Genomic DNA, 24589 nt, shown 5'->3' on the forward strand with positions numbered 1-24589 from the left:
CGTATTCAATTCTTCTTTTGGATTGTTCAGTTCTTGTCTCATAAGATATTTTCTTATTCTGTTTTTTTTTTAATTCTTCGTTTTGCTTTATTTACTTTCAACTACAATCTTCAGTTCTTCAAATAGTTTGAGTGTTCCCATGAATTTCGAACAAGCTGAAGCGATTTTTCAGTTCCAGTTGAAAATTGTTGCTGTTATTCTTGAGGTTGATTATTTTTGTCTTTTCTACTTTCCAACATCGCATTCAGATGTAATTTACAGTGAACCAAAATGGGTGATCACTGCATGTCAAAACATTAAGGACCGTCCAATCTTCAAATCACATGTTTCTTGTTAACTAGGATCAATTTCCAACTGTTTATAGATGCTAATCTTTTTCTGAGAAAATTGACGATTCAAAGACATTTTCTGTACCAAGCATCTGCTAATAGAGATTCCAAAAGTGCTGATGATTTATTGCCATTGAATAGGACACACAACGATTTTAAATACACAGACCTGAAACCAAGATCTACTTTTTATCCCAGCCACAATAAAGGACATTTTTTAGAAGTTTTTTATCAAATGGTCGTAGCAGATTTTACAAAGTTGTCTAATAACTGTACCACTTTTAAACAAAATTTAACAAGAAATGAAAGGGAAACTCTGGAAAGTCATGACAAATGATGATATTATTATCAAACAAGCTGACAAGGGGGGTGGGGTTGTGATCATGGATCGATCTTGGTTTTTAAAAGAAACTAATAGAATATTGGATGATAGCAATACATACCAGATCCTTGATCACAACCCCACAAATTCCTTCTTTGAACAGCTTAAAGAATTTCTTACAACAGGGAAAAACTCGGGAATACTAAATGATAATGAATTCAAATTTTTATGTAAGGATAAACCTAAACTAACTCTTTTTTATTTCTTACCTAAGATTCACAAATATGTTTTAAATCCCCCTGATAGACCTATCATATCAGGGATTGATTCACTGACTAATAATCTATCCCAGTATATTGACCGTTTTCTTTCCAAACATGTATCTACGTTTAAATCCTACATCAAAGACACCACTGACATCATTAGGATTCTGGACGAAATAAAATGGGAGGATCACTACATTCTGGTCACGGCTGATGTATCAGCCCTATACACATCAATCATTCATACAGATGGGATAGAGTCTGTGAAGAGAGTCTTAGAAAAAGATGGAGACATTAAAAAGGAACAAGTAGAATTTATTTTAGAAGCCATTCGCTTTATCCTGGAAAAGAACTTTTTTTGTTTTTTGTTTTTTTTGGTTACAAAAGTGTGGTACTGCCATGGGGACGAGGTTTGCACCGAGTTATGCAAACATTTTCATGGGGGTTTGGGAGGAGGACTTTATATAGTCCCCCCATGTTCTCGGTGCAAACCTTGTCTCCTGGCACAGATTCATCGATGATGTGGTGTTTATCTGGAAAGGGAGTGAGGAAGAGCTGATTCCATTTTTTGTGTATTTAGATAATAATAATCGTAACATTAAATTTACTCATATATGGAGTAAATATGAAGTAGAGTTCTTGGACTTGGTGATTTTTATAGAAAACAGGGAGCTAAAAACTAAAACCTTCTTCAAAAAGGTACAGTAACAACTTCATATTAGAAGATAGCTGCCATAATCCACAATGGATTCAAAATATCCCATATGGCCAATTGAGAAGACTCAAGAAAAATTGTGGCGATGAACACACATATCAGCAACAATCCAAAATCCTCATTAACAGATTCAAAGAACGAAATTATAATCAACACACTTTAAACAAAGCTGTAGAGAGAGTGAATTCTGTCCAAAGAAAGGATCTTTTAGTGGATAAGCTTCAGAATCCTACTATTAATAAAACATTTAATATGTCTTTCCTTACGCCGTACAATAAAGAGGCTAATGAAATTAAGAAGGTTATTTGTAAACATTGGCATATCTTAAAAAATTATTCCGTTCTAAAGGATCATATTCCCGATATCCCTAATATCATATTCAAAAGAGCCCCAAATTTGAAAAATAAGCTGGCACCCACTATTTTTAAATCAATACAAGCTGTAAAACCAAACACTTGGCTGGAGAAGCCAAAAGGCTTCTTTGGATGCTATTCATGCAAAGCATGTCATTTTAAAGAAACTGAGAAATTCCAATTTACATCTAAAAAAACAGGGGAATTATTCAAAATAGAAAGCTATATCAATTGTGATTTACTTATTGCAATGCACGTGCGGGTTGCAGTACATTGGACGCACTTCGAGACCATTACGCACTCGTATTTTGGAACATGTGGGAAATATTAAAAAAGGTCTCATTACCCACAATTTATCAAAACATTTTCTTACATTCCACAAGTCAGATCCCAAGTGATTGAGTTGTATAGGTATTGAACATGTGACCATCCATTGGAGGGGGCAACAGGTTGAATAGCCTGGCTAAAAAGGAAATGCACTGGATACATAAGATGCAGACCCTTGCCCCTCATGGGTTAAATGTAGATATAGGTGCTTTTTTAACCTGAATATGCAGTATAAGTTATCATTATTCTGCTCTATGCAGTCCATTTTGGGTTGCATTATTATTAGTTCTTATTCATTTATCTGCACACACGATGTGTTCAATGAATATTTTATTCTCACTTTTATATATTGATATTTTGCAGTAGGTTAATGTTGTTTTTCTTCTCTTCCTCTAGTTACTTCATCCATGTTTTTAGGGTTAATAAAGATTTGTGTATTGTACTATATGAGATATATGCCATAGGACTATCACTGGGTTTTTTGACTTCGCGCTATGTTTGATCGACGAGGGGGTTAAAATTTACTTATTACATTTGTATTATCTAAATTGGTGGGTCTATATATAGCAAGTAGACAGACCCATGCAACATAACTCCTGACGAAGCAATTAGCGAAACGCGTAGTTAGCGTTGAGAACCGGAGAGCTGAAGGACTGGCAAGATTGGGGCTGACTCCAGAGGCAAACTGCACTTCTGCCCTCACCTATGACGCGACCACGGAAGTGACGTACGCGTACATCAATCGTGAGGTGCGAGTGAGACACTGTGAAGCTGTACACAGACGGGGTCCTTCTGCATTTCGGCGGTTCTCCCATTTTTATTGGAACATGTGAGTTTAACTTACTCTTGATACTTCCTATTGAATATATTGGTCGAACAGTATGCACTATTGTGGCTTTTTCTTTTCTATATCTGCCATACTTATCCATTGAGGGATATCCTGACACCTGTTCATCGCAAGGGCTCCAGTCAGAGATGGATCTCTGGCATGCTTGAGATTACGATAAATTTTGTGAGTGCTATTATTTATAGCTAACAGAGTGATATATACCAGTATCTACAATCTGCACTATATTTGCTCCATTTTTCTTTTACATGCATTATTGAGCACCTCTGCGCTCCTCCTCTCCCACAAGCAAAGATAACTAGGATATAGTCAGTTCCATTGGGTCCACTCCATGTTCATTTTCTATTTTGATTCTTCTTGCAGACCCAATTCATGATGTAGAAGTTCTCCCATTCTGCAAATTCTACCAATCTCCACGTTCATTCCTGTTACTGTAACCATACAACTGATGCTTTGTCTTTCGGCTTTGAAATCTCCCATAATGACCTTGAGGCAACAATTTGTTAAGTTGGTTGATTTTATGGTACTGTATATACTGTACACACACACACACACACACGTCAGGAGAATAACAGCCAGCTGGGATCTGATTGAAGAGACATAATTGATCTGCTTTGAAACATCAATGAAGTGATGACATCGCATACAGTTAACAGTTACTTGACACTTTATTTGCATGTCCTCATGTATTTATGGAATATATTAATTGTAAAATGATATGGAGTAAAGATTAAAGTTTGCCCCTTGTCCAGAATTATAGTAATTTGAAATTATATGTAATACATTTGGTCTCTTTGTATGAGGCAGGACTTAAGATGGTTAACTGCTCTCCTGCCTTTTAGATTTATTTGTGTAGTATTTCCACAAAAAAAAAATTGTCCTCATACTACCCGTTCAAGGGGGGATAGTTGGACATGTACCACTCATTGACCAAGCATTGAAATTTTTATTGCATCACTAACATCTATCTTTTGTCACGTTATCTACCTATAGCAGTGAATGGTGATTAACAATCTTGGATCTTAAACCCCAATGGAACCGCGCTCGTGCTGTCTTAAAAATACACGTCGATAGATCTGAGCCCCCTCCAGCTGTAAGCCAGGAGATACTCCCAAAACACTCCTATGTGAAATATCCCAAGAGAGATCTCACCAACAAGCGACAAGAGAATGCAAAAAGCTTCCGGGGGTCAGTATTAGAAAAATGTTTACATTTATTTAAAAAACAATATAGAAATCACTATGTCCTATAAAGGACCAGAGGAGCCATGATTTAAAACACAATAGTACTAAAAAGCCCACATACTAAAAAACAATAACAAAACCAATAAGCTAAATGCTTTAAATTACAAAAACAGCAGCTAAAAAGCATACAGATGAAACGGTCGGTCCTGACCCAGCGTCTCAAGAAAATTCACAAGCATCTCGCAGAAACTCCGCAGCATAGTCCATAGACAATAATTTATTTATAAAATATTTTACCAGGAAGTAATACATTGAGAGTTACCTCTCGTTTTCAAGTATGTCCTGGGCCCATCGGATTAACACAGCGGGGGTCCCTGCGATTGAATGGGAATCGCTCTGTGTGAATCCTACCGGGCTGCACCGGTCTGTAAGAGACGCGCAGTAAGAGTGATACAGAATCAGTCACTCTACCTGCGCGTCTCTAACAGGCGATCGCAGGACTTTTATTTTATTTTACCGATACGTATGGTAGCAGGGGGTCTCCAGAGCTGAACCACATGGATTTCAGGTCCGGGGACACCCTGCTTCCCGAGTTACAGGCCCCGGTATCCCTGCGGATGTTTAAATTCTCCCACATCACGGCCCATGTGTCCGGAAGATTTAATCAAAGCATGGAGATACAGGCACCCCATAACGGGGCCTGTAACTTGCGAAGCAGGGGGTCCCCGAAGGCTGAAATCAATGCGGCTAAGCTCCGAAGACCCCCTGCTACAATACTGTGATTAAAATAAAAGCAGCTTCATTACCTTAACGGCTAGCCGCGATGGCAATGAAGGGGTTAAGCCAGACAACCTGGTTTGTTGGGGGCAGAGGGAGTAGTTGCCCCAGGGTGTGTGGTTAAGCCTCTTGGGTGGGTAGTGGGAGTGGTTTACCCTTTCATTACCATAGCAGTTATTACCACTAAGGCAATGAAGGGGTTAAACCCTCTAATAACCACGAGGTTTAACCACAACTACCCGCAACACATACAGTACTGTAATGGTCAAAATCCCCATTATTCATATCTGGATAATAGCTCATTTGCCCATTAAAAAATAAAACATAACCAAAACATGACCAAAACATGACCCAGCCAGCATATAGTAAATTCAAGTTGTACTTACCCCTGCCAGGATGTAGGCCGTCCTCGTCCCCCTCTTCTTCAGTGGGGACTGACAGTAAAATAAAAAAACTACTGGCCACTAACCCCTTAATCACCTTAGCGGTTATTAAGCACTATGGTAATTAAGGGGTTAAACCCCATCCCGCTACCCACCCGGGAGGCCTAACAACCCTCCCCGTGGATACTACCCCCACACCCAATAAACCAATTGACTGGCACAGTGGTACACCATGCCCTATGGCCATGGTTTGCCACTATGGCAATGAATGGGAAAGCTACAAATAAAATAAAAAATCAATCAAACAAAAAGGGTGTCACAACGCTCACCACATGAATCAGTATTGGATATTTGAGGTTGTCTATGTTGCCAAGATTGGCAACTGGTGCTACCTATGTGCTGAGATAATATTGGTTTATCAAAAAGGACAGCAGTCATTTTATTTGTTTATTTTTCAACATACACTTATGTAAAATGCATTGATGTGTATGTACATACACATACATACATACACATCAATGCATTTTACATAAGTGTATGTTGAAAAATAAACAAATAAAATGACAGGATGTGAAGTATAATTATTATAGACAACCTGCAATATTTACATACATCATTACAAATATTATATGCAGGCTATTATTGTGGAGATTAGCTTAACATTAATTGGTTGAGGAGTAACAATTGGCAGTGATGTTAGATCTGCGTCATGCTCCACATGACTTTCATATCTAGCATATAGAATTATATCTCCACTGCACCTCAACACCAGACACTCCAGTACTGACATCATTTGGATCACAATTGTCATCTTTTACAGCTCACTCACCCATGCATCATATGCGCAATTAGCGTAAATTAATGTTGAGGAGTAATAATTGGCAGCGATGTTAGAGCTGCGTCACGCTCCACGTGACTTTCATATCTAGTATATAGTTTCTATATCTCCATCTCGTATATACATCTTGCACCAAAGCACACTACCATCCCATTGGATTATTATCCAATATTATACAGTACGGTCTTGCATATACACACACAATAACACTACCACAGCAGAAATAATTATACTTCACACCGTCATTTTATTTGTTTATTTTTAAACATACTTTTGTAAAATTCATTGATATATATATTATATATACATATATATATATATATATACACACACATATATATACACATATATGAAAAAATCACACTCAGTTGGCACACTGTAAACACATGAAAGATGCTGATGCTTGTCCCATATGCACATGTAAAAAGTAGATTTTACCAGATTGGAGTCTGGAAAAAACGAGACAGCACACAGTCCAGTAATTCCAATGAAGCTGTATTCAGAGTAACATGGCACCACCTCCTTCATACTTTTGTAAAATTCATTGATATATATATTATATATACATATATATATATACACACACATATATATATATACACATATATTTATATATATATTACAATTGCAGAAATAAAAGTTAAGTTTTAACCGCATGAGAGTGCACCACTCAAATGTGCTTCTTTTTGGGATAAGTTATCTAAAAAAAAAACAAGCAGCAAATAAAATACATTACATTTCAATTGAAAAAAAAAACCCGTCAAACCACGCAGTTGCAAATTGCGTAGAGGTCACGTGAGGCTGTCTAGGCACGCGTTCCCATTGGCCAGTGTGACGAAACAAGGAATTGCGGGCTGGCATACCATCAGCTGTTAGAGAAGTGCAGTCCGGACATACATCAGCACCTCCCGGGAGCAGCAGCATCGCTCCTCACTCCAGGTTAGCACACATCTCACTCTGAGATTGTCTTATTATTTAAACTTATATTTGCTTTTTTTATCCATTATTTGTTCATTTGTTGATTCACCATTTTCATTGGTTTTGTTCACATTTTTTTATTTTTTATTTACAGTTTATGGTTTTTAGCTGCTGTTTTTGTAATTCAAAGCATTTAGCTTATTGGTTTTGTTTTCAATTATGTCCTTATAGGACATAGTGATTCTATGATGTATACATTTATTATAAATACATTAATCAAATACTGACCCCATGTGTGCTGTTTGCATTCTCTTGTCGGATCCTTTAACTTTTATCCTATTACACAATATGTATTTATTTTGTGCTTAAAAATTCCAGGACTTCCTTCTTTGAAAATGTTCAATAAAATTTAAAGTTAAACAATGTTTTCAGAAATTCCTAGAAAATTTATAGGTTTATCACAGAACATGACACATTTGTGAAGAAGGAAAAAAAACTCTGGAAAGACTGTGGAACATCCAATATGGACAATAATTGCTTGCACATTCATTTACAGTCGTAACAATTTACTTACTGAAGAATTGATGTGTCATTTTTCTGATCAATGCAAAGATATAGCACTTGAAAACAGACCAAGCATTACTTTGGATAAACTCTTTTAAAAGGTCATCTTCAAATAGTTCAACAAAGGGACTATTAATCTGCGTTTACAGAGGCCCCTTTTAGCCTGAATTATTTTACTTGTAAGGGAGAGATTTTATATCCTAAATGAGCTTACATTTCTTTGTGGTCTCTAGCCAGATCAAAGAATCATGAAATCAGAAGAACTCAACCATTTGATGTTTAGTAATATGTGGACAATAGAAGCTCTAAATCAAATTTACAACGGGAGGGGGGGGGGGGGGGGAGAGAAATTGCCAATCTAATCTCCCTAATAGAAAATTACAGTCACAAATCATTCATAATTGGGAGTCATTAAGATACTGTAGTGTAGTGCATCAAACTACCAATACTTGCCAAACATATGAAATGTAAACCTACCTCAGTTTGTATGCCTTGTGTGGTTTTCAAGATTATACATCTGTTCTATTAATAAACAGGTGTAAAAAATGTATCTCAACCTGCAAAATAATCAGTTCTCCTACGCTGAAGCAGCGGCTCAGTGAGTAACAGACTCTGAAAAGGACACTACATAAAGCAGGAGAGCCTCGTTCAAATCCTAATGTCCGCTCCTTGTGACTGTGGAGAAGTCACTTTATCTCCCTGTGCCTCCAGCACCAAAATTAGATTGTAAGATCTACAGGGCAGAGGGGTCTCCCCTTCCATTTTGATCGGACTGACTGCTCCATTGGAGAGGTCTGCCTAATCACTCCCTAGAAAACGAGCATTTTTGCAATGATGTGCCTCGGTCATCCTAAGGGCACTCTAAAAAAGGTCAAAATACTGAAACACAATGATGAGCCCACGGGGACTGAAGCATTAATTATGTATTTGTACACCACTTAAAATAGACGTTTGCAATTGGTGGCATTAATCAAAAGGTTGCTTAAATATTACCATACAGTATATTAATACCATTATTACAAACATTTAAAGGTTAACCTGTAAAACGCAAGCAAATACATTATCCTGCCCAACCGTCACAAAAAAATAATTATTGCTTTATACACATAGTTTTTATGACTACAAAAAAACACTCCAGTAGCCAAAACAAGGTGTGGTGGTGCTTGTCTTCAATACCTAAATGTAACTATATTATATACTGTAAATAAGGCCAAAAAGCTTTCTGTGGGTAGGTTTACGGGCTATACAATTCTTTAATCCAGGTTGTTTAATATGGCAGGCATATTCTTATAGGGCTCCATGTTAAAATAGATGAGATGTAAAAGGTGACACTGTACTGTATGCTCAGTTCCCAGAATCCACAGCTGCATTGTATGCTAAGAGAACAGGGAAAGGCGGGGTTGCAGACCTGCCTGAGACATGTGAATGTGCTCAAAAGAGGAAAAAAAAAAAAAAATCAAATAGTATGGGTAACGGAACCTTTAATTTAAGTTGGTATGGCTTACCAGAACAGTAGAGGCAGTTGTAATAAACTACAGTCTAGTTAGAAAAAGCTTAGCAAACCCTCTCTAAAAACAATTACCAGCCTTAAATCTCTACTGCATATAATGTTTAAGTCATACAAACAGTGCAATAACATCAATAAAAAAACTTTACATTGTAAGCAGTTAATGGCCAAGAAAACCCCTGCATTCTTGCAACGTTTAAGCTACACTGCCCCCTAAAGGTCAGTATAGACTATGCTACAGTATTACCATTTTCTTTTCTTTTAGACTTGCCGGTTTCCCACTTAGACATAAACGGTTATGTCTGTTTGCCAAAAGGATAAAATCTACTCTTTCCATGGGACAAGATAACACAATGTATATTCTTCTACTGACGTATCACATTTTTACATCATGGCTTTAATAATTAGTGTTTCAGCAAGTGTATATATATGTCCCTTAGTTCCACAAATGCGTTGCTCCCATTATGTTGGTGCTTGTTTTATTATTGTTTATTTGAAAAGCACCACAATGGGGGTACAGTGATATAAATTACATAAACAGAATGACATACCAAGAAAGGATAAACAAGTGCAAACTGATACAAGGTAAGGAGGACCGTGCTCCTTGAGTGATGGAGTATAATAATAATGAGTATTCTTCAGGATCGAGTTTGTTCTAGCCACATAGCTGACACCATTCCGCTTGGGGGTGTGAATGTTAGGCCAAGCTCATGGTGGCGTTGTCGCTACGTGTGCGCGCTTGCGTCCTCGTGCACTTCCAGGACTCACACCTTATTGCCTATTGAAGTTCAAGTGCCCGCGGCGCTGTGCGCGTCGACGCTGCTACATTTTGCAATGGTTTTGGGTAATGTGTGTGTGTGTGTACACATACACCTGTGTGAAGGGATTGGGGCACACCCTTAAATAGTATTAGCCAGACTACTGGAGAGGGTGCTGCTAACAGACAACTTATAAAAGGTACTGTAAAAAAAAACAAAAATAATAAAGTCATAGGCACACCATAAATATGCAAAGAAATGTATTTTATTGACCCAATGTCCAGACACAAAAAAGTATCTTAAAAAGAAATGTATGTTTTGTTTAACAGAATATTAAATCCACACAAAGCACCTTGCATTAATTAAGTCACTTCTTCATAGACAGAAACAAACATTTCATATGGTGAGTATAAAATAGTCAACTAGAAAAGGTTGTAAAGGGACATAAGACTGACGCCCACTTTCTCCACAGCATCATAGTGTTAGGAGTACTTACAAGATCACACTTGGCTTTTTTTGCCCTATTTTGCAGCTATGCAGTTACATAGCAGCTGGGAGTTTTTCTATGACTTATTTTGCAGCCACTACAGTATCTGCTTCGTCTTTGTAGGTTTGTGTAGTTCTACACTATTGTGACAGCATTCTTTAAAAGACCATCTTCAATTTGTCACTGCACAAAATTGTACATACTGCTCCTTCCTCAAATTTAACAAGCTTTAGCAAATTCCTCAGAGGAACATTGACAAGGTTTTAAACGTTACATTTCATCATCTCCCTAAGACAAACTGTGGCATAACAGGACGAATCAAGACTGAATGTCACTGCCAAAGATTGTTTTGATGATTTCATAACTTCGTTTTCAGTCGTATTTTCTTCTATTTGGCTGTCACTTTCCAAAGTTAGTTCAGAAGACAAGTTGTGGGGACATTTCAAAATGTGTCTGTAGCATCCGGGTATATTCAGCTGCAATGTAGCAATGCGGAATCTGCATGCCTGTAATTCATCTTTCGCAAGAGCTTCATTATACCACTGTCCAACCTTATTGGTAGGATACGTAATGCTGTGTCCAGGCATTGGAAGAACCACCTTTAGAGAATTGAGATATAAATATTACATTCTTTCTTAACATGCCATTGTCTCAAAGAAGGACTGCAGAAAATCAAGTAAAATAATAGTACAGTCTGAATAAAGTGTTAATACCATCCGTTGTAAGCAGCAAGATACATTTCTAATCCCCAAATTGTAAATTGGAATGGATTTTTATAGTAAAACTATCAATGTGCATGATTCTGCATTTCACATGTTATGACACATTCCTTTCAAGCAAATAATTTAATCCAAATATAGGGAACGGTGCATTTCAGCTATAATGCCATCTTCAAAGTTTGAGAGATGTTGGAACATCTGGAAGTGTATTTTTGATCGAATTCCCATAACCAATATTCTTTTTTGAATTAAACAGCCAGATGCATTGTACAGCACCCGTGGCGAGTGGATTTAGGCCGCTGGCAAGCCGTGCTGCTGCTCTATGAATTCCCCTGCACGCGCCAAATTTTTATTAATTTTTTTAAATAAATAAATAATCCCCCTCCCTGATTGGGTTGACGCGGGGAAGAGGGCCGGCTGGCAGCTCTGGGCTAGCCCCTTCCCCCGATCTCCTCCCCCCCCTGCTCCTGATCTCCTCCCCCCGATTCCCGCTTGCTGCCCGGGGCGGGAGGTTGGCTGAGGGGTGTCCCCGCTTGCTGCCCGGAGCGGGAGGTAGGCTGAAGGGGGTCCCCGCTTGCTGCCCGGGTTGGGGGTAGGCTGAGGGGGGTCCCCGCTTGCTGCCCGGGGCGCGAGGTAGGCTGGGGGGGTTCCCGCTTGTTGCCCGGGGCGGGAGGTAGGCTGCTGCGGCAGCGGCGGTGTCTGCCTCTGGAGGGGGGTGCTGCAGCGGCGTCCGCTTCGGGGGGGGAGGGGTGCAGTGCGGAGGGCCCTGCTGCCATGTGCGACCCCCCCCTGCCGTGCAGAGGCCTTCCTGCCATGTGCGACACCCCCCTGCCTTGCAGAGGCCCTCCTGCCGTGTGGAGGGCCCACTGCCGTGCGGAGGCCCCACTGCTGCAATGTGCGACCCCCCCTGCCTTGCGGGTGAGTATGTGAGTGTGTTACAGTGTAAGACACTGACTGAGTGATTGTGTGTCGGTGAGTGAGTGTGTGTGTCTGTGAGTGAGTGTGTCTGTGAGTGAGTGTGTGAGTGTGTCTGTGAGTGTCTGTGAGTGTGTCACCCCCCTGTCACCTTCTCCCTGTGTCAACCTCACCCTCTCCCAGTGTCACCCTCTCCCTGTCGCCCTCACCCTCTCCCCGTCACCCATCCCTCTCCCCCTCACCCTTTCCCTGTCGCCCTCACCCTTTCCCTGTCGCCCTCACCCTTTCCCTGTCGCCCTCACCCTTTCCCTGTCGCCCTCACCCTTTCCCTCTCGCCCTCACCCTTTCCCTCTCGCCCTCACCCTTTCCCTCTCTCCCTCACCCTTTCCCTCTCGCCCTCACCCTTTCCCTCTCGCCCTCACCCTTTCCCTCTCGCCCTCACCCTATCCCTCTCGCCCTCACCCTATCCCTCGCCCTTTCCCTGTCACCCTCACCCTTTCCCTGTCGCCCTCACCCTTTCCCTGTCGCCCTCACCCTTTCCCTGTCGCCCTCACCCTTTCCCTGTCGCCCTCACCCTTTCCCTGTCGCCCTCTCTCTGTCTTTGTCTCTCATTCTCTCTCTGTGTGTGTTCTCTCTCTCTCTCTGTCTCTCACCCACTCTCTCACCCACTCTCTCTCTCACACTCTGGATCTCTTATTTACCCTATATATCTTAACTGCCCTATACCTACACCGAAATAACGTACACTGCTTTCTTCCAGATCAAACTCTCGAGCTTCACACGGAAGACATCGGAATCCCTCCTAAACCAGAAGACAGGTAAGGAACACCTCCCCTCCAATGTATAACATTGCGGGAATGAGGGTTCCTGGACATTGAGGGACTGCGGATCAGGTAAGATCCCAGGCGGGATTGCTGCTTTAGATATTGTGACGCGGGGGCGTCCAGGCACTAGTTATGGGGTTCAAGAAACTAGTCATTCACATCTGGAATTTTTTTCTAAATCCGACATTTACACACACACACACACACACACACACACACACACACACACACACACACACACACACACACAAGTAACGAGGACTAATTGTAGTATAATGTAATACAATAAATAAACTAATGTCAAAAACAAATGTTGTTCTTACTAGGATTTATTTTATTAAAGCGGGTCTGAGGGCGGGAGTAGGGGCGGGGCTAGGGGCGAGTAGATTTTTGTTCGGCGAGTAGATTTTTGGGTGATTTGTCAACCACTGGTTTTATATCTTTGATAAATATATATATATATATATATATATATATACAGTGTTCGACAAACCTATACATTTGCTCGCCCCGGGCGAGTGGATTTAACCCCCGGGCGAGTAAATATCGCCCGAGCAGCACACGTTTGGTACTAGGTGGCGAGTAGATTTTTTTGTGTGGCGAGTAGATTTTTTGGTGATTTGTCAACCACTAATATATATATATATATATATATAATATATATATCAAAGATATAGAAATATGAAAGATACCATTCCCTCAAATCCAAGTGATGATGTTACATACTATAGTAGAGGAGGTTGAAAAAAGACTTATGTCCATCAAGTTCAACCTATGCTAAATGTAGACGACAGATATTCATCCTATATTTGTATTTACGGTTCTTTGATCTAGAGGATCAAATATTCATGAATTTGCCCCAGAGAGGTGAAAAGATTAGGCACTAATAATCTAAATGCAAAAAGATCTAAAAATAAAATAATCATAACCCCCCTCCCCCCCAAAAAAACCTACTTGTTGTATTGCGTATATGTTGGATTCCTCTTCTGTTGCAGAGACTATATGAACCTGTATAAAAATAAATTAAATAATTATGTAGTTCAATCTGTCACTGTAGGAATTAATCCCATTGTAACACATTACTCCTCAACCAGCTTTTAAAGTAATACATTAAAATGTATACTTACTCTGTTGCTCAGTGAAACCTTTTCATTGGCATTTTCATTGCACAGTACCAGGTCTCCTTCCACAACCTTTGATCCATAGGACATAAACCTAAAGGATGCAGCCCCATTCCAGACTTTGCTACAATATGCGTGGACGTAAAAGATGCGCATGGAATGTGGAATGCTGAGCCATCCTCTCACACATCCCTCCTTGTTCATTCCATACCTATTTAATGCTCGGAGCAGCATTCTCTCCCGGACTTTGTATTCAGGCAATAATGCAAGGGCTCCTTTAGCATCCTCTAAAACAAGAAGTTTAAAAAAATTAAATATATATAATATCTCTTGAACATAGAACTATGGGTGTAGCAAAAGTAGAAAAATATTTACTACACAAAATATAACTTATGAAAAATAGTCCCTGCTGTCGGTATCTACCTAGGCCAGGAATCAGATCACTCCTGCAGCTCTGTCTTAAAGCAGCAGTCCAAGCTGCTGCTTTTTTTATGATTTATTATCCCCTTTAATATGTGCATCAATGCAATCCACACAATGATAAGTAATTCGCTAAATTGCCGATCAATCTGTTCTCTTGTGATTGATCGGCGAAGATTCGGCTCGGGGTTCACTAAATGACCGTCAGTGCAGCAGAAGAGAACCAAAGATACAAAATTCTGTGGGGAAGATCATGTGACCAGGCAGTCACTAGATACAATTGGTGCACTGCTAGAGAGAGGGCAGGGCTCAAAAAGGGGTGTGCCAGAGCCTGTTTCAGAAGAAGAAGGGGATGTGAATTTGTAAAGGTTTGCTATATAAATAAAAAAGGCTGTTATATTATAATACATAAAAAATGTAATTCAGAATTGTTGTTTTTTGTTTTTTTAAATGCTACAAGTATTTTCTCAAAGTACAGAACTGATAAAAATAAAAAACACAGGTAGGATATTGCTTGGCCAGCAGCTTTAATCACCTGCGACTTTGGGAGACACGCTTTCTACGAATTGTTATCGGCATGCCAACGTGGCTTCAACTATGCCCATTAGCAGTGTTTGGCTTTGACTGATTCCACTAGCACTATGGACTTTATGGGATTGTAACTATATTAGGTTTGCTTTTTTTTCTTCTTTTATAGTTTGCTTTTTGACGCAGCCTTGTTCCATTACCTTTTGAGGGTGGTTTATAGAGCTCTATTGAGTAGGCAGGTATAGCAATAATTTTCTACATTCTATTTTTATTTCTATTTATTCACCACCTTTTCCGAGGCTTTAAATTGTGTGGTAGGACTAAGATTCTGGGTAATGACATGCAAATGAGCACTCACGTTGTGCTACTTTTTGCTTCTTATCCCCTTTAATATAGATCCCTATAAGTTTATAACTGCTGCATGACACAGCTTAAACACTTTTTTAAACTTAGTTGTGGATCTGATTTGAAGCCACGACCAGCTTCACATTGGAGGTAACCATCCTCACACTGATGAGACCCAAAATGTCTAAACCACTTTCTGTTTAGGTTTACTGGCCATGCACTTCTTTAACCCAGACTGTTTTAAAAGCGGTGTAAAAACACAGCAGGCATATGCTTATAGGGACCGTGTTAAAGAGCTTAAGAAGCATAAAGTAACACATTGAGTGCCCCATTTGCATTTAATTACCCAGGATCCTTTGCTACTGTGAAAGCACATTATGCGGTAAGGCAGGTTTGTGGACCTGTGTCAGACATATAAACATGCTAAGAAGTGTTCTTCATCATTGCTGTACTGTGGAGAATTGTCACTTTTTTACTCTACATAACTTACTTGTCTACCATATATAGACAAGCCCTAGCTCCGAGGCCATTCTGTGTTCTTCCCCTGTGGCTAAAACATCTTCTTATGACTTGGGAATGGTCGGCAGCTAGAACAGACAACCCTTTGCAAATAGAGAGGGAATAAACTAATACTGAATATTAAAAGAGGATAAGGAGGATATTAAAGGATTTGGTTATTGCTCCTTTTTCATTTATATATCCATGCAAACATTTAATAAAACTGTTGCAAGTAACACAGAAACCTTCTCTGTATCATTTTAAACAATAACCATGGTTTGAAACTTACGAGTCTGAAGAAAATATTTTTTGGCGTTATTTACAGGATCTTCCAAGGCATCTGGTGTAAACAACAACTTTACAGCCTGCTCCTAAGGAAAAAAAATATCAAATAATGGTAGTTTTCGTTACGGAGAACAAAACCTATGATTTTATACTTTAGAAACTGGTGATGGAAACACTCTAGTTACAATAAGCCAAAAGTAAAACCTCTTACCATTTGAAATTATGATTTAATTCATTTACAATACTTATAGTACATGTGCAAAACACCAATCCGCAAAAAGCACATAATTATCATACAATGCACATAATTTATGGTTTCTGTTGAGGCCGTTTAGTAGCTTTTTACACACCGAGGAAACCATGACACTTACAATATAAGAAAACATTACATTTAAAATTGCTAATTTGCCAGGGGTACACTTAATGCAATCTAAATGTGATTTCACTGATAGTGACATGAGTGAAAAAGCATATGATGAAGAATTTACATCTCTAATAAGCTTTTTACAGTACATTTAAGTGCATCGACTGGTAATGTGGATGCATTCAGTGTACATCTGCGTCGCCCGAAAGGCGGACGCCTGATGGGGATCCCCAAGAGCTGCTCCCCTCTGCACAGGACCAGTGTGCTAAGGGTTAACATTTTCTTGTACAATGTGGAACGTCAACCCCACCCACTGGAATGTTAATGAGCCTAGAGGACAAAGGACTTTGAATTCACAGCTCCATTCAATCTGAACCCCTTCAGTGTACATCTGCGTTGCCCCCAAAGTGGACAGCCTTTGGCACAGCCAAAGGGTGTGAGCCCTTTGCTGCTGTCGCTGATTTTTGGTGATGTTAAAGCTTCTCTATTTCAATCTGAAACTCACCAGCCCTTTTATGCCCTGTACCCAATTTTCCAACTCTATCTGTCCATGAAATGTCTGTGAATTTAATGTAACCATGTATTGTTATAACTCTGTGCCCAGTACATACTTGAAAAAGAGAGGTGACTCAATGTATTAGTAGTTCCTGGTTAAACATTTTTATAAATAAAATAAATGTTTTAAATAAAGACTAGCCTGCAAATAGGAAAACAGTAAGAAGGATGGAATGGATCAAACAATTGCCTGTTTGTACACTGACCACCAGTATGGAGAATTAAAGGTGATATCCCTCCATTAGTTGTTGACACTAAAAGTTGCAATTCATGAGTGCTGGGAAAACATTTATTTCCCCTCATTTTACGGCCATTTCGTGCTGGAATTGTCAAAGTGCTTTGAAACAAAAGTCAAGTTCTCAGGGGATTATTTGCAATTTGTTCCTCGGATCTGAATCGTAGCGAAACCAATGATTTTTCTTCACCGAAAGAACCCAGGATCAGGAGAACTTTAGCAACAATCTCTGGAAGATCAAAATGGCTGCAGGCAATAACAGAAGGTCGCCATTGAGGGAACTTCCCTAAGGCCCTAATTCCAGGTCCCCTTGGAATAACAAATACATGTATGCCTTCCACTCTGCTTGAAAAAGCCAAAGATGTAAGATATATGTCTTTATGTTTCAAAGTAAAATCGTGTGAACGCATCCATTAGTCAAGCATAAAACTTGGTTAAACCAGTACTACCCATGGACTCGGGAATATCTGCTATATAGGGAGGCTTTAAAAAAAGGATTAGTTGCGCATTAAGACAAAGTCATTGTAAGTTTTGAAGATTAAAGGCTTAAGTAGAAACACCCGTGTCTCGATAGTGTAGACTAAATGAGTACTCAGCATTAGGTGATACCTTTTTTATTTGGACTAACAATAGATATTATTATTAGACAAGCTTTCGAGAGTTCTCACTTTTCCTCAGGTTCAATACCGGTGTATAAAGGCCATCTTAGGCCTCGGTCCCGCTGCGCTCGGTGGCGCGGGCGGCAACACGCGAGTTCCCCACCAGCAGGGGAGTCCTGCGGAGCCGGTCCCAGTTCCCCCTGGCTGCACAGCTTACTAGACGCTGTGGCGCGTCAGCCGCTATGGGATACAAGAGAATGGTGATCCCTAGCGTTGACGCGTCACGTGGTGTGGCTGTGAGCCAATGGGGAGGGGAGGCTTCGGGAGGAGAGGCTTCAGGGAGCGGGGAGGAGTGTGGAGTGAAAGCAGCGTGAGTGCCTGCCTCTGTGTGTGTGTGTGTGCCTGAGTGCGTGAGTGCCTGCCTCTGTGTGTGTGTGTGTGTGTGTGCCTGAGTGCGTGAGTGCCTGCCTCTGTCGGTGTGTGTGTTGCTTACCTTCAATCAGCAGCCCGAGCCCGTGGAGGGAGGGAGGGGGGAGAGTAGCGGGTCCCTCCGCTCAAGCCACGCCCCCCTCCCGCTCAAGCCTCCCACTCCCGCCCACCTCCCGCTCCCTACAGACCGCATATCGCGGTCTGTGTATGTCAGCGCCCCGCCTGTCTGCAGTGCGGGCGCGCTGACTCTGGGAGCGGGGCCTTAGCCTAAGGCAGATGATGCAGAGAGAGGGAATAAACAGACTTGGCAATAAATGGATGAAAGCGACAGTGAGACCAGACATGCTGGGGGGTGGGATGCACGGGGGGAGAGGGGGTTAATTGTAAAATTCAGAGAGGCAGGGAGAAACATTACAAAAAAAATGATGGCACACTGCTGATGGATGGATAGTCCTATATCCCACTGTCCCTTCCATCTATTTATTGCCCAGTGTTTATGCGTTCTCTGCATTATCTGCCTAGATTGTTTTTTTTTTCCATCTGTGTTAAGCTCGTGGAATCTTTGTAAATCAGTATTGCTGACCTTATGGAGAATGCTTCAAAGCTTGTCTTATAATATCTATGGTTTGTCCAAATAAAAAAAGGGATTACCTAATACTGAAGATTAAAAGGACAATTCTTACATATTAAATAATAAAACAATGGCAGAACGGAAATACGTCTAGTCTCATACACATCTATTTTATGCAAAACCAGTTTCATACAAGATTAATAAAACCGGGGAACCCACCATTTCTTCTTTTAGCAAAGCTAATCCAATCTGATGTGACTGGCCATTCTTCCCCTGTCCAAACCGTTGAGGTCCGTAGTAATTTATAAAACCATTAGTCTGAAAAGAAAGACTTATTTGTTAGTTGTGGGAGGAAAAAAAAAGTAACAAACGCAAAATAATCCTATGCAGTGAATGCATTAAATGTAGTGATAAAGTATAATATTCTCTCTCTCGCTCTCAAAGATGCAGCTTTTTCCTCCCAAAACTAAGCAGCAATAGGATCAAAGCGCAAACATTCTCAGGATGTTGCATCATAAAAAAAAAGAAGGATATAGAGTATAGTGCAAAAACATTTAGGTCAAAAATGGGGAATGGCCCACAAACGATGAAATTCTCGTGGTTTAAAACCATATTAAAGTATTTTTCAACACAAAGTGGACTCCAACAGGATCATGTTCTTTGTATGGGTGTAGGGCAGGATCTCATTATATATGAAGCAGAGAGAGAATAGAACCATAGTGAAAATAATGATTTATAAATAAAAAACACATATAAAACAGAACAGTGCAAAGATATAAAGTCACTTTATATCACTGTACTGGATTCGTGAGGTGTCCACTTCTGTGCTCAGTTTGCCTGCACCAACATGAGTGTGATCTGCTCTGCCTCTCTGCTGCACGCTAAGTTAGGCTATGGCCCAAGTGTACACTACAGCACGAGCGCTCGGCGGGCTGTCGGCGCGTGCACGTGTGAAAGTCGCGATCTGCGGTCTCTGTGGTTGAGCTTTCAGTGAGGAGCAGGAGATCCGCAGGGGAGGTGGGGGGGGGGGGAAAGAGTGTGGTGGGGGTGCGGCCATGATGTCACGCGGCTGGTTTGCCCTCATTGGCTGTACTGCTGCCATGATGTGCTCCGTCGCCACAAGAAAACACAAAAATCTTGTTAGCAGAAAATCTGGTCGCGCATCGCGATCGCTACATGCGCTTGCAGGCAGCTACTGGGACCAGCCCCATTGAGGGGCAGATCTTGTTCCTGCAGCGCACGCCGTAGTGAGCGCAGCAGTAAACACTGGGACCGAGGCCATAGAAGGACAAGGGAGCTGTTGCCTGCTGAAGTGGAGTCCGTGGACAGCCAGTCTGTGTATGTGGTCAATATGCTTTTTATCCCTTCGGAGCATGCGAGTGAATTTCCACTGCTCTGTTATGTGTTTTTATTAATAAAACATTTGCACCATGTTTAAAATTCTCTCCTTCATATATAATGAGATCCTGCCCTGTACCCATACAAAGATAAAGATCCTGTTGAAGTCCACTTTTTGTTGGAAAATCCTTTAATATTCCCATAGACCACATGAGTGGGAATTTCATAGTTCTTGGGCCATTCCCCAATTTTGACCTAAATGTTGTTGAGCGATAGAGAGATAGAGAGCTGTTTTTTCATGTAACATCCTGAGAAAGTTTGCACTTTGGACCTCTTGCTGCTTAGTTGTGGGAGGACCTGAAACACAAAAGCTACAGCAGTGAGGAAATAAATGTGTACACTCTCAAAAGCAGATTGTACAAATGTGCGATATGGGATGAGGAAATGTTTTACAATGTGCTTAGTCTCTACCGCCCTCCCTCCTCAGACACTGCAGCTCTTCCAGATCCTCATTGAAGTTAGTAGAGTTACATGAGCCAGTTAGATAGAAGGTGTTATGCTCTTAACCGGAAAGAAAGCTTAATACTGGAAAAAAGATACCAGTACTACTGTGGTGTTAATCTTTAGTGCATCAAATCTTTTTTTCCAATAGAGATCAGAATTCAACTCAACTCGAGAGTCACCACAGTAATCCACAACAAAGAGGAAAATGACATCCTTATGTGTTTGAAATTACGCAAACATTTCAGTATATTAGTTGTGACGTTTCCGCCAGAAATGAAAAAGTTACTTCAAAAACTGTCAGTCTTAAACTGTCACTACCTCCAGTCAGGAGGTATCACCACCATATCCAGGCACGTGTGCATTCAGTCAAGTTGTATGCATGTTTACGTTAGATCTTTCCTCTGTTAATCGGTTTTCGCAGTTTAATTGTAAACCATCGGTTACATGGCTGGTAATACATAATAAAATAATGTTAGCACAGATGTAGCCAGGCAAACTTTCCTTTTTTTTTTTTTGAGACATGCCCGGTTATTCTGCTGTCACACTAACTGAATACGATTGAAACTTAAGGCAGGGGTGCGCAAAGTTTTAAACTTGCGCCCCCCTCTGCCTGCTTACCTCCCGGCTCGCAAGCCACCCTCTTCGGCTCCGGCGTCAAATGACGTTGCGGGGTCATGTGACGTCACGTGACCCTGCGGCGTCATTTGACGCCAGTTACCATGGCGACGCGTCACCAAAGACAAGGTAGGAGAGCTTGCAGAGGCCTTTAATTTAAATGCCTTGGGGGAGAGCACGGGACCTCTGTAGCCGCCGACGCCCCCGCTGAAAATTCTCCCGCCACCCACTCAGCGCACCCTTGACTTTAAGGCCTCTGTATTTTGAGGTACCTGTGGGAACAAAATGTCTGACCACATCTGTACCTTGCACAGCAAGTTCAAATGCAATTTGTAACCCAATTGAACCCCAGCCACGTCTTCAGATTAAAATACTTTGTTATCCACACAATAGCAATTGTATCTACAGTATTGTCATATATAGTAGTAAGCACATCTAAATGCATTTTAATTTAGTATGATTTATCAGTGCTAAGCCTTAAAGCAGCTTATCTCCTGAGGCGAGTACCGTCCAGTAAATATGGCCTTTAACTCGATTTTTACATCACCCTTCAATAGGTTTTTGTATTTACAGTACATGTAGCGGTCATATATTTACAAAATGTTTACTCTATTCACCTTCACATTGTGAATTGCCTCAGAAATTCTCTCTTGAATATTGGTTGAAGATTCTTTGCTGTGATTTTTAACATCCCTCACAGTTATATTGAAATGATTTCCGGTCAGCTGCCCAAGCCACAGATGTTGGTTTACACAACGCATGTTGTACATTTTTATTCCTTTTCTTTCAACTGAACTTTCAATTTGTTCTAACCTGTAAAACAAAAAAATGACAGCCTTTCTAACGTGACGCGTCTTCCCACGTGCTAAACATCAGTTTTCAGATAAGCAGAAAGCAAGGATCATGGGAGAATAAGTCAAGTTATTTCCATTTCCATTTGGTTACACTCGACATTTGAGTCAACTTGGTTATGCAGCAAAATTAGGTCGTATATGCCAAATAATTAAGAGGTTTTTTTTTTTTAACTCTTAAAGGGCAGGGGGTGGGAAATACTTCTGCATAAGTCAGTATATCTTGCATACGTCAGTATATCTATCAGTAACAGAGAAAGATAACTTGTAGACGTTAGACATGTTCTAACTTTCTGTGAAGTAGAAAATCACAGACTTGTGCTCAAATGTCACTTATCCGTGTATGCAAAACATTACATTATAATTAACATAAATGTATAAAACAAATTTTACAAAAATAAATAAGGAATACAAAAACTTATTTTCATATAATCTATTTAAAAAAATGTCATAGGTCAGTTCTGTATGCTAGAACGGGTTCAACGGCAGATAGAAAAATGGGCAGACTAGGTGGGCCAACACGTTATATCAGCAGTCAAATTGTATGTTTCTATCTGTACAAAAACGGCAATGAACGGTGAATTTACAATAAAGAAAACATGAAATTATCATATTTATTTTTTCTTCCATTTACAGACATACCCCGCATTAACATACGCAATGGGACCGGAGCATGTATGTAAAGCGAAAATGTACTTAAAGTGAAGCACTCCCTTTTTCCCACTTTTGATGCACGTACTGTACTGCAATCGTCCTATACGTGCATAACTGATGTAAATAACGCATGTGTAACAGGCTTTATAGTCTCCCCGCTTGCGCACAGCTTCGGTACAGGTAGAGAGCGAGTATTGCTGTTCAGGACGTGCTGACAGGCGCATGCGTGAACTGCCTTTTGCCTATTGGGCAACATGTACTTACTCGCGAGTGTACTTAAAGTGAGTGTCCTTAAAGCGGGGTATGCCTGTATACAACTATAATTTGGCAACATACACTTTTGGTATTGCTGGTAATTTAGAAATAAGAAAAAAAAAATGCATTAAAAAAAAAGCTACTAAAGTACCTGTCCGGGGTCACTTTCTTAACCACCATTGCCTGGTGAGTGATGGCTTTTTTATCTTTGATTCCTGCATAACTGAAGTCTGAAGGTAGCACTCCAAGTGCAGAAGACAGATAACTGATGGCTTCCAGTGTTTCCAGGTTCTCTTTCTGAAGGGTAAACGCTTAAAAAAAAAAAAGTTTCATGGTGTTAACCAGATGAAGACAATATAAGAGAAATGCTGCACACATCAAAAAGAAAAATAATGATACAATTACCGGTGCTCCAGTGTTTGCACGAAAGCCTGCAATCAGTCCTGAACCGATGAACAAAGGAACATGGGGCACAACGGGTTTAGCAAATCAAACTCATTTATTGAGCCAACATGACGTTTCGACCATAATGGTCTTTATCACGTGACAATGCCATTGTCACTTGATAAAGACCATTATGGTCGAAACGTCGTGTTGGCTCAATAAATGAGTTTGATTTGCTAAACCCGTTGTGCCCCATGTTCCTTTGTTCATCTGTTAACCAGATGAAAACATAAAATTAAGCAATACATGAATTCGTGTCGGTATCAATTCTTCTCTGATCATACAGCAACTCTACACTTTTCCTACAACCTACATGTACAATAGCACCATGACAAAAATACATAGATCGCACTGTGTGTGCCCAGAAAATACTTGAAAACGAGAGGTAACTCACAATGTATTACTTTCTGATAAAACATTTTATAAACAATAGATATTCCAAAGAGTTAGGTGTGGACCTATACAAATGTTAGCTTCAGAGCTAATTCTGGAATGTGTATGTGGTCTTGGTTTCCTTTGCCGAGACAGGCAGAACAAATTAAGATTTGCTAGGTACAGTATGAAAAAAATAATTTGGTCAGCTTTAACCTGGTTTGAAGATAGCAGGTATTAATATTTTTTTTGAAACAATGTACACATACTCATCAAATCAGAATGTAATACACACAGTGATGGAGGTTTTTAGGTTGGATGTTTAACAGATTAAAAAATAGATGAGGAAGGGCACTGATTGAAACAAGGCAACTAATACTGTACAAGTCTCAAAAAAAGATGTACTAATGAAGCACCCCCCTTAAAATAATATATATATATATATATAATCAAAGGCTCCTTACCAGGCAGACCAGAGAATCCAGGGAATCCAAAGCAGGCACAGCAAGGAAGAGACAGCACACTTGTTAGCAAAAAGAATTGTATTAGTGAAGCAGGCACAAAACACCAACGTTT

General features: G+C 40.2%; 1 protein-coding gene across 12 annotated transcripts in view; it reads right to left on the reverse strand.

Moving 5' to 3' along the window:
• Window positions 1-10330: 10330 nt before the first annotated feature.
• The window catches only part of PUS7L (pseudouridine synthase 7 like), a 66832-nt gene continuing 52573 nt past the window's right edge, over window positions 10331-24589 (reverse strand). For all 12 annotated transcript variants that reach the window (XM_075600102.1, XM_075600094.1, XM_075600101.1 and 9 more), the window contains 7 exons: window positions 23349-23508; window positions 22055-22250; window positions 19200-19298; window positions 16232-16313; window positions 14158-14438; window positions 13985-14038; window positions 10331-11171 (listed from right to left, as the gene is read on the reverse strand). In XM_075600102.1, coding sequence (XP_075456217.1) covers window positions 10836-11171; window positions 13985-14038; window positions 14158-14438; window positions 16232-16313; window positions 19200-19298; window positions 22055-22250; window positions 23349-23508 — 1208 coding nt within the window. In that variant the 3' untranslated portion in view covers window positions 10331-10835. The remainder of the gene's footprint in view (window positions 11172-13984; window positions 14039-14157; window positions 14439-16231; window positions 16314-19199; window positions 19299-22054; window positions 22251-23348; window positions 23509-24589) is intronic.

The sequence above is a fragment of the Ascaphus truei genome, chromosome 5 (genome assembly GCF_040206685.1).
Source record: "Ascaphus truei isolate aAscTru1 chromosome 5, aAscTru1.hap1, whole genome shotgun sequence".
In the NCBI taxonomy this organism is placed as follows: domain Eukaryota; kingdom Metazoa; phylum Chordata; class Amphibia; order Anura; family Ascaphidae; genus Ascaphus; species Ascaphus truei.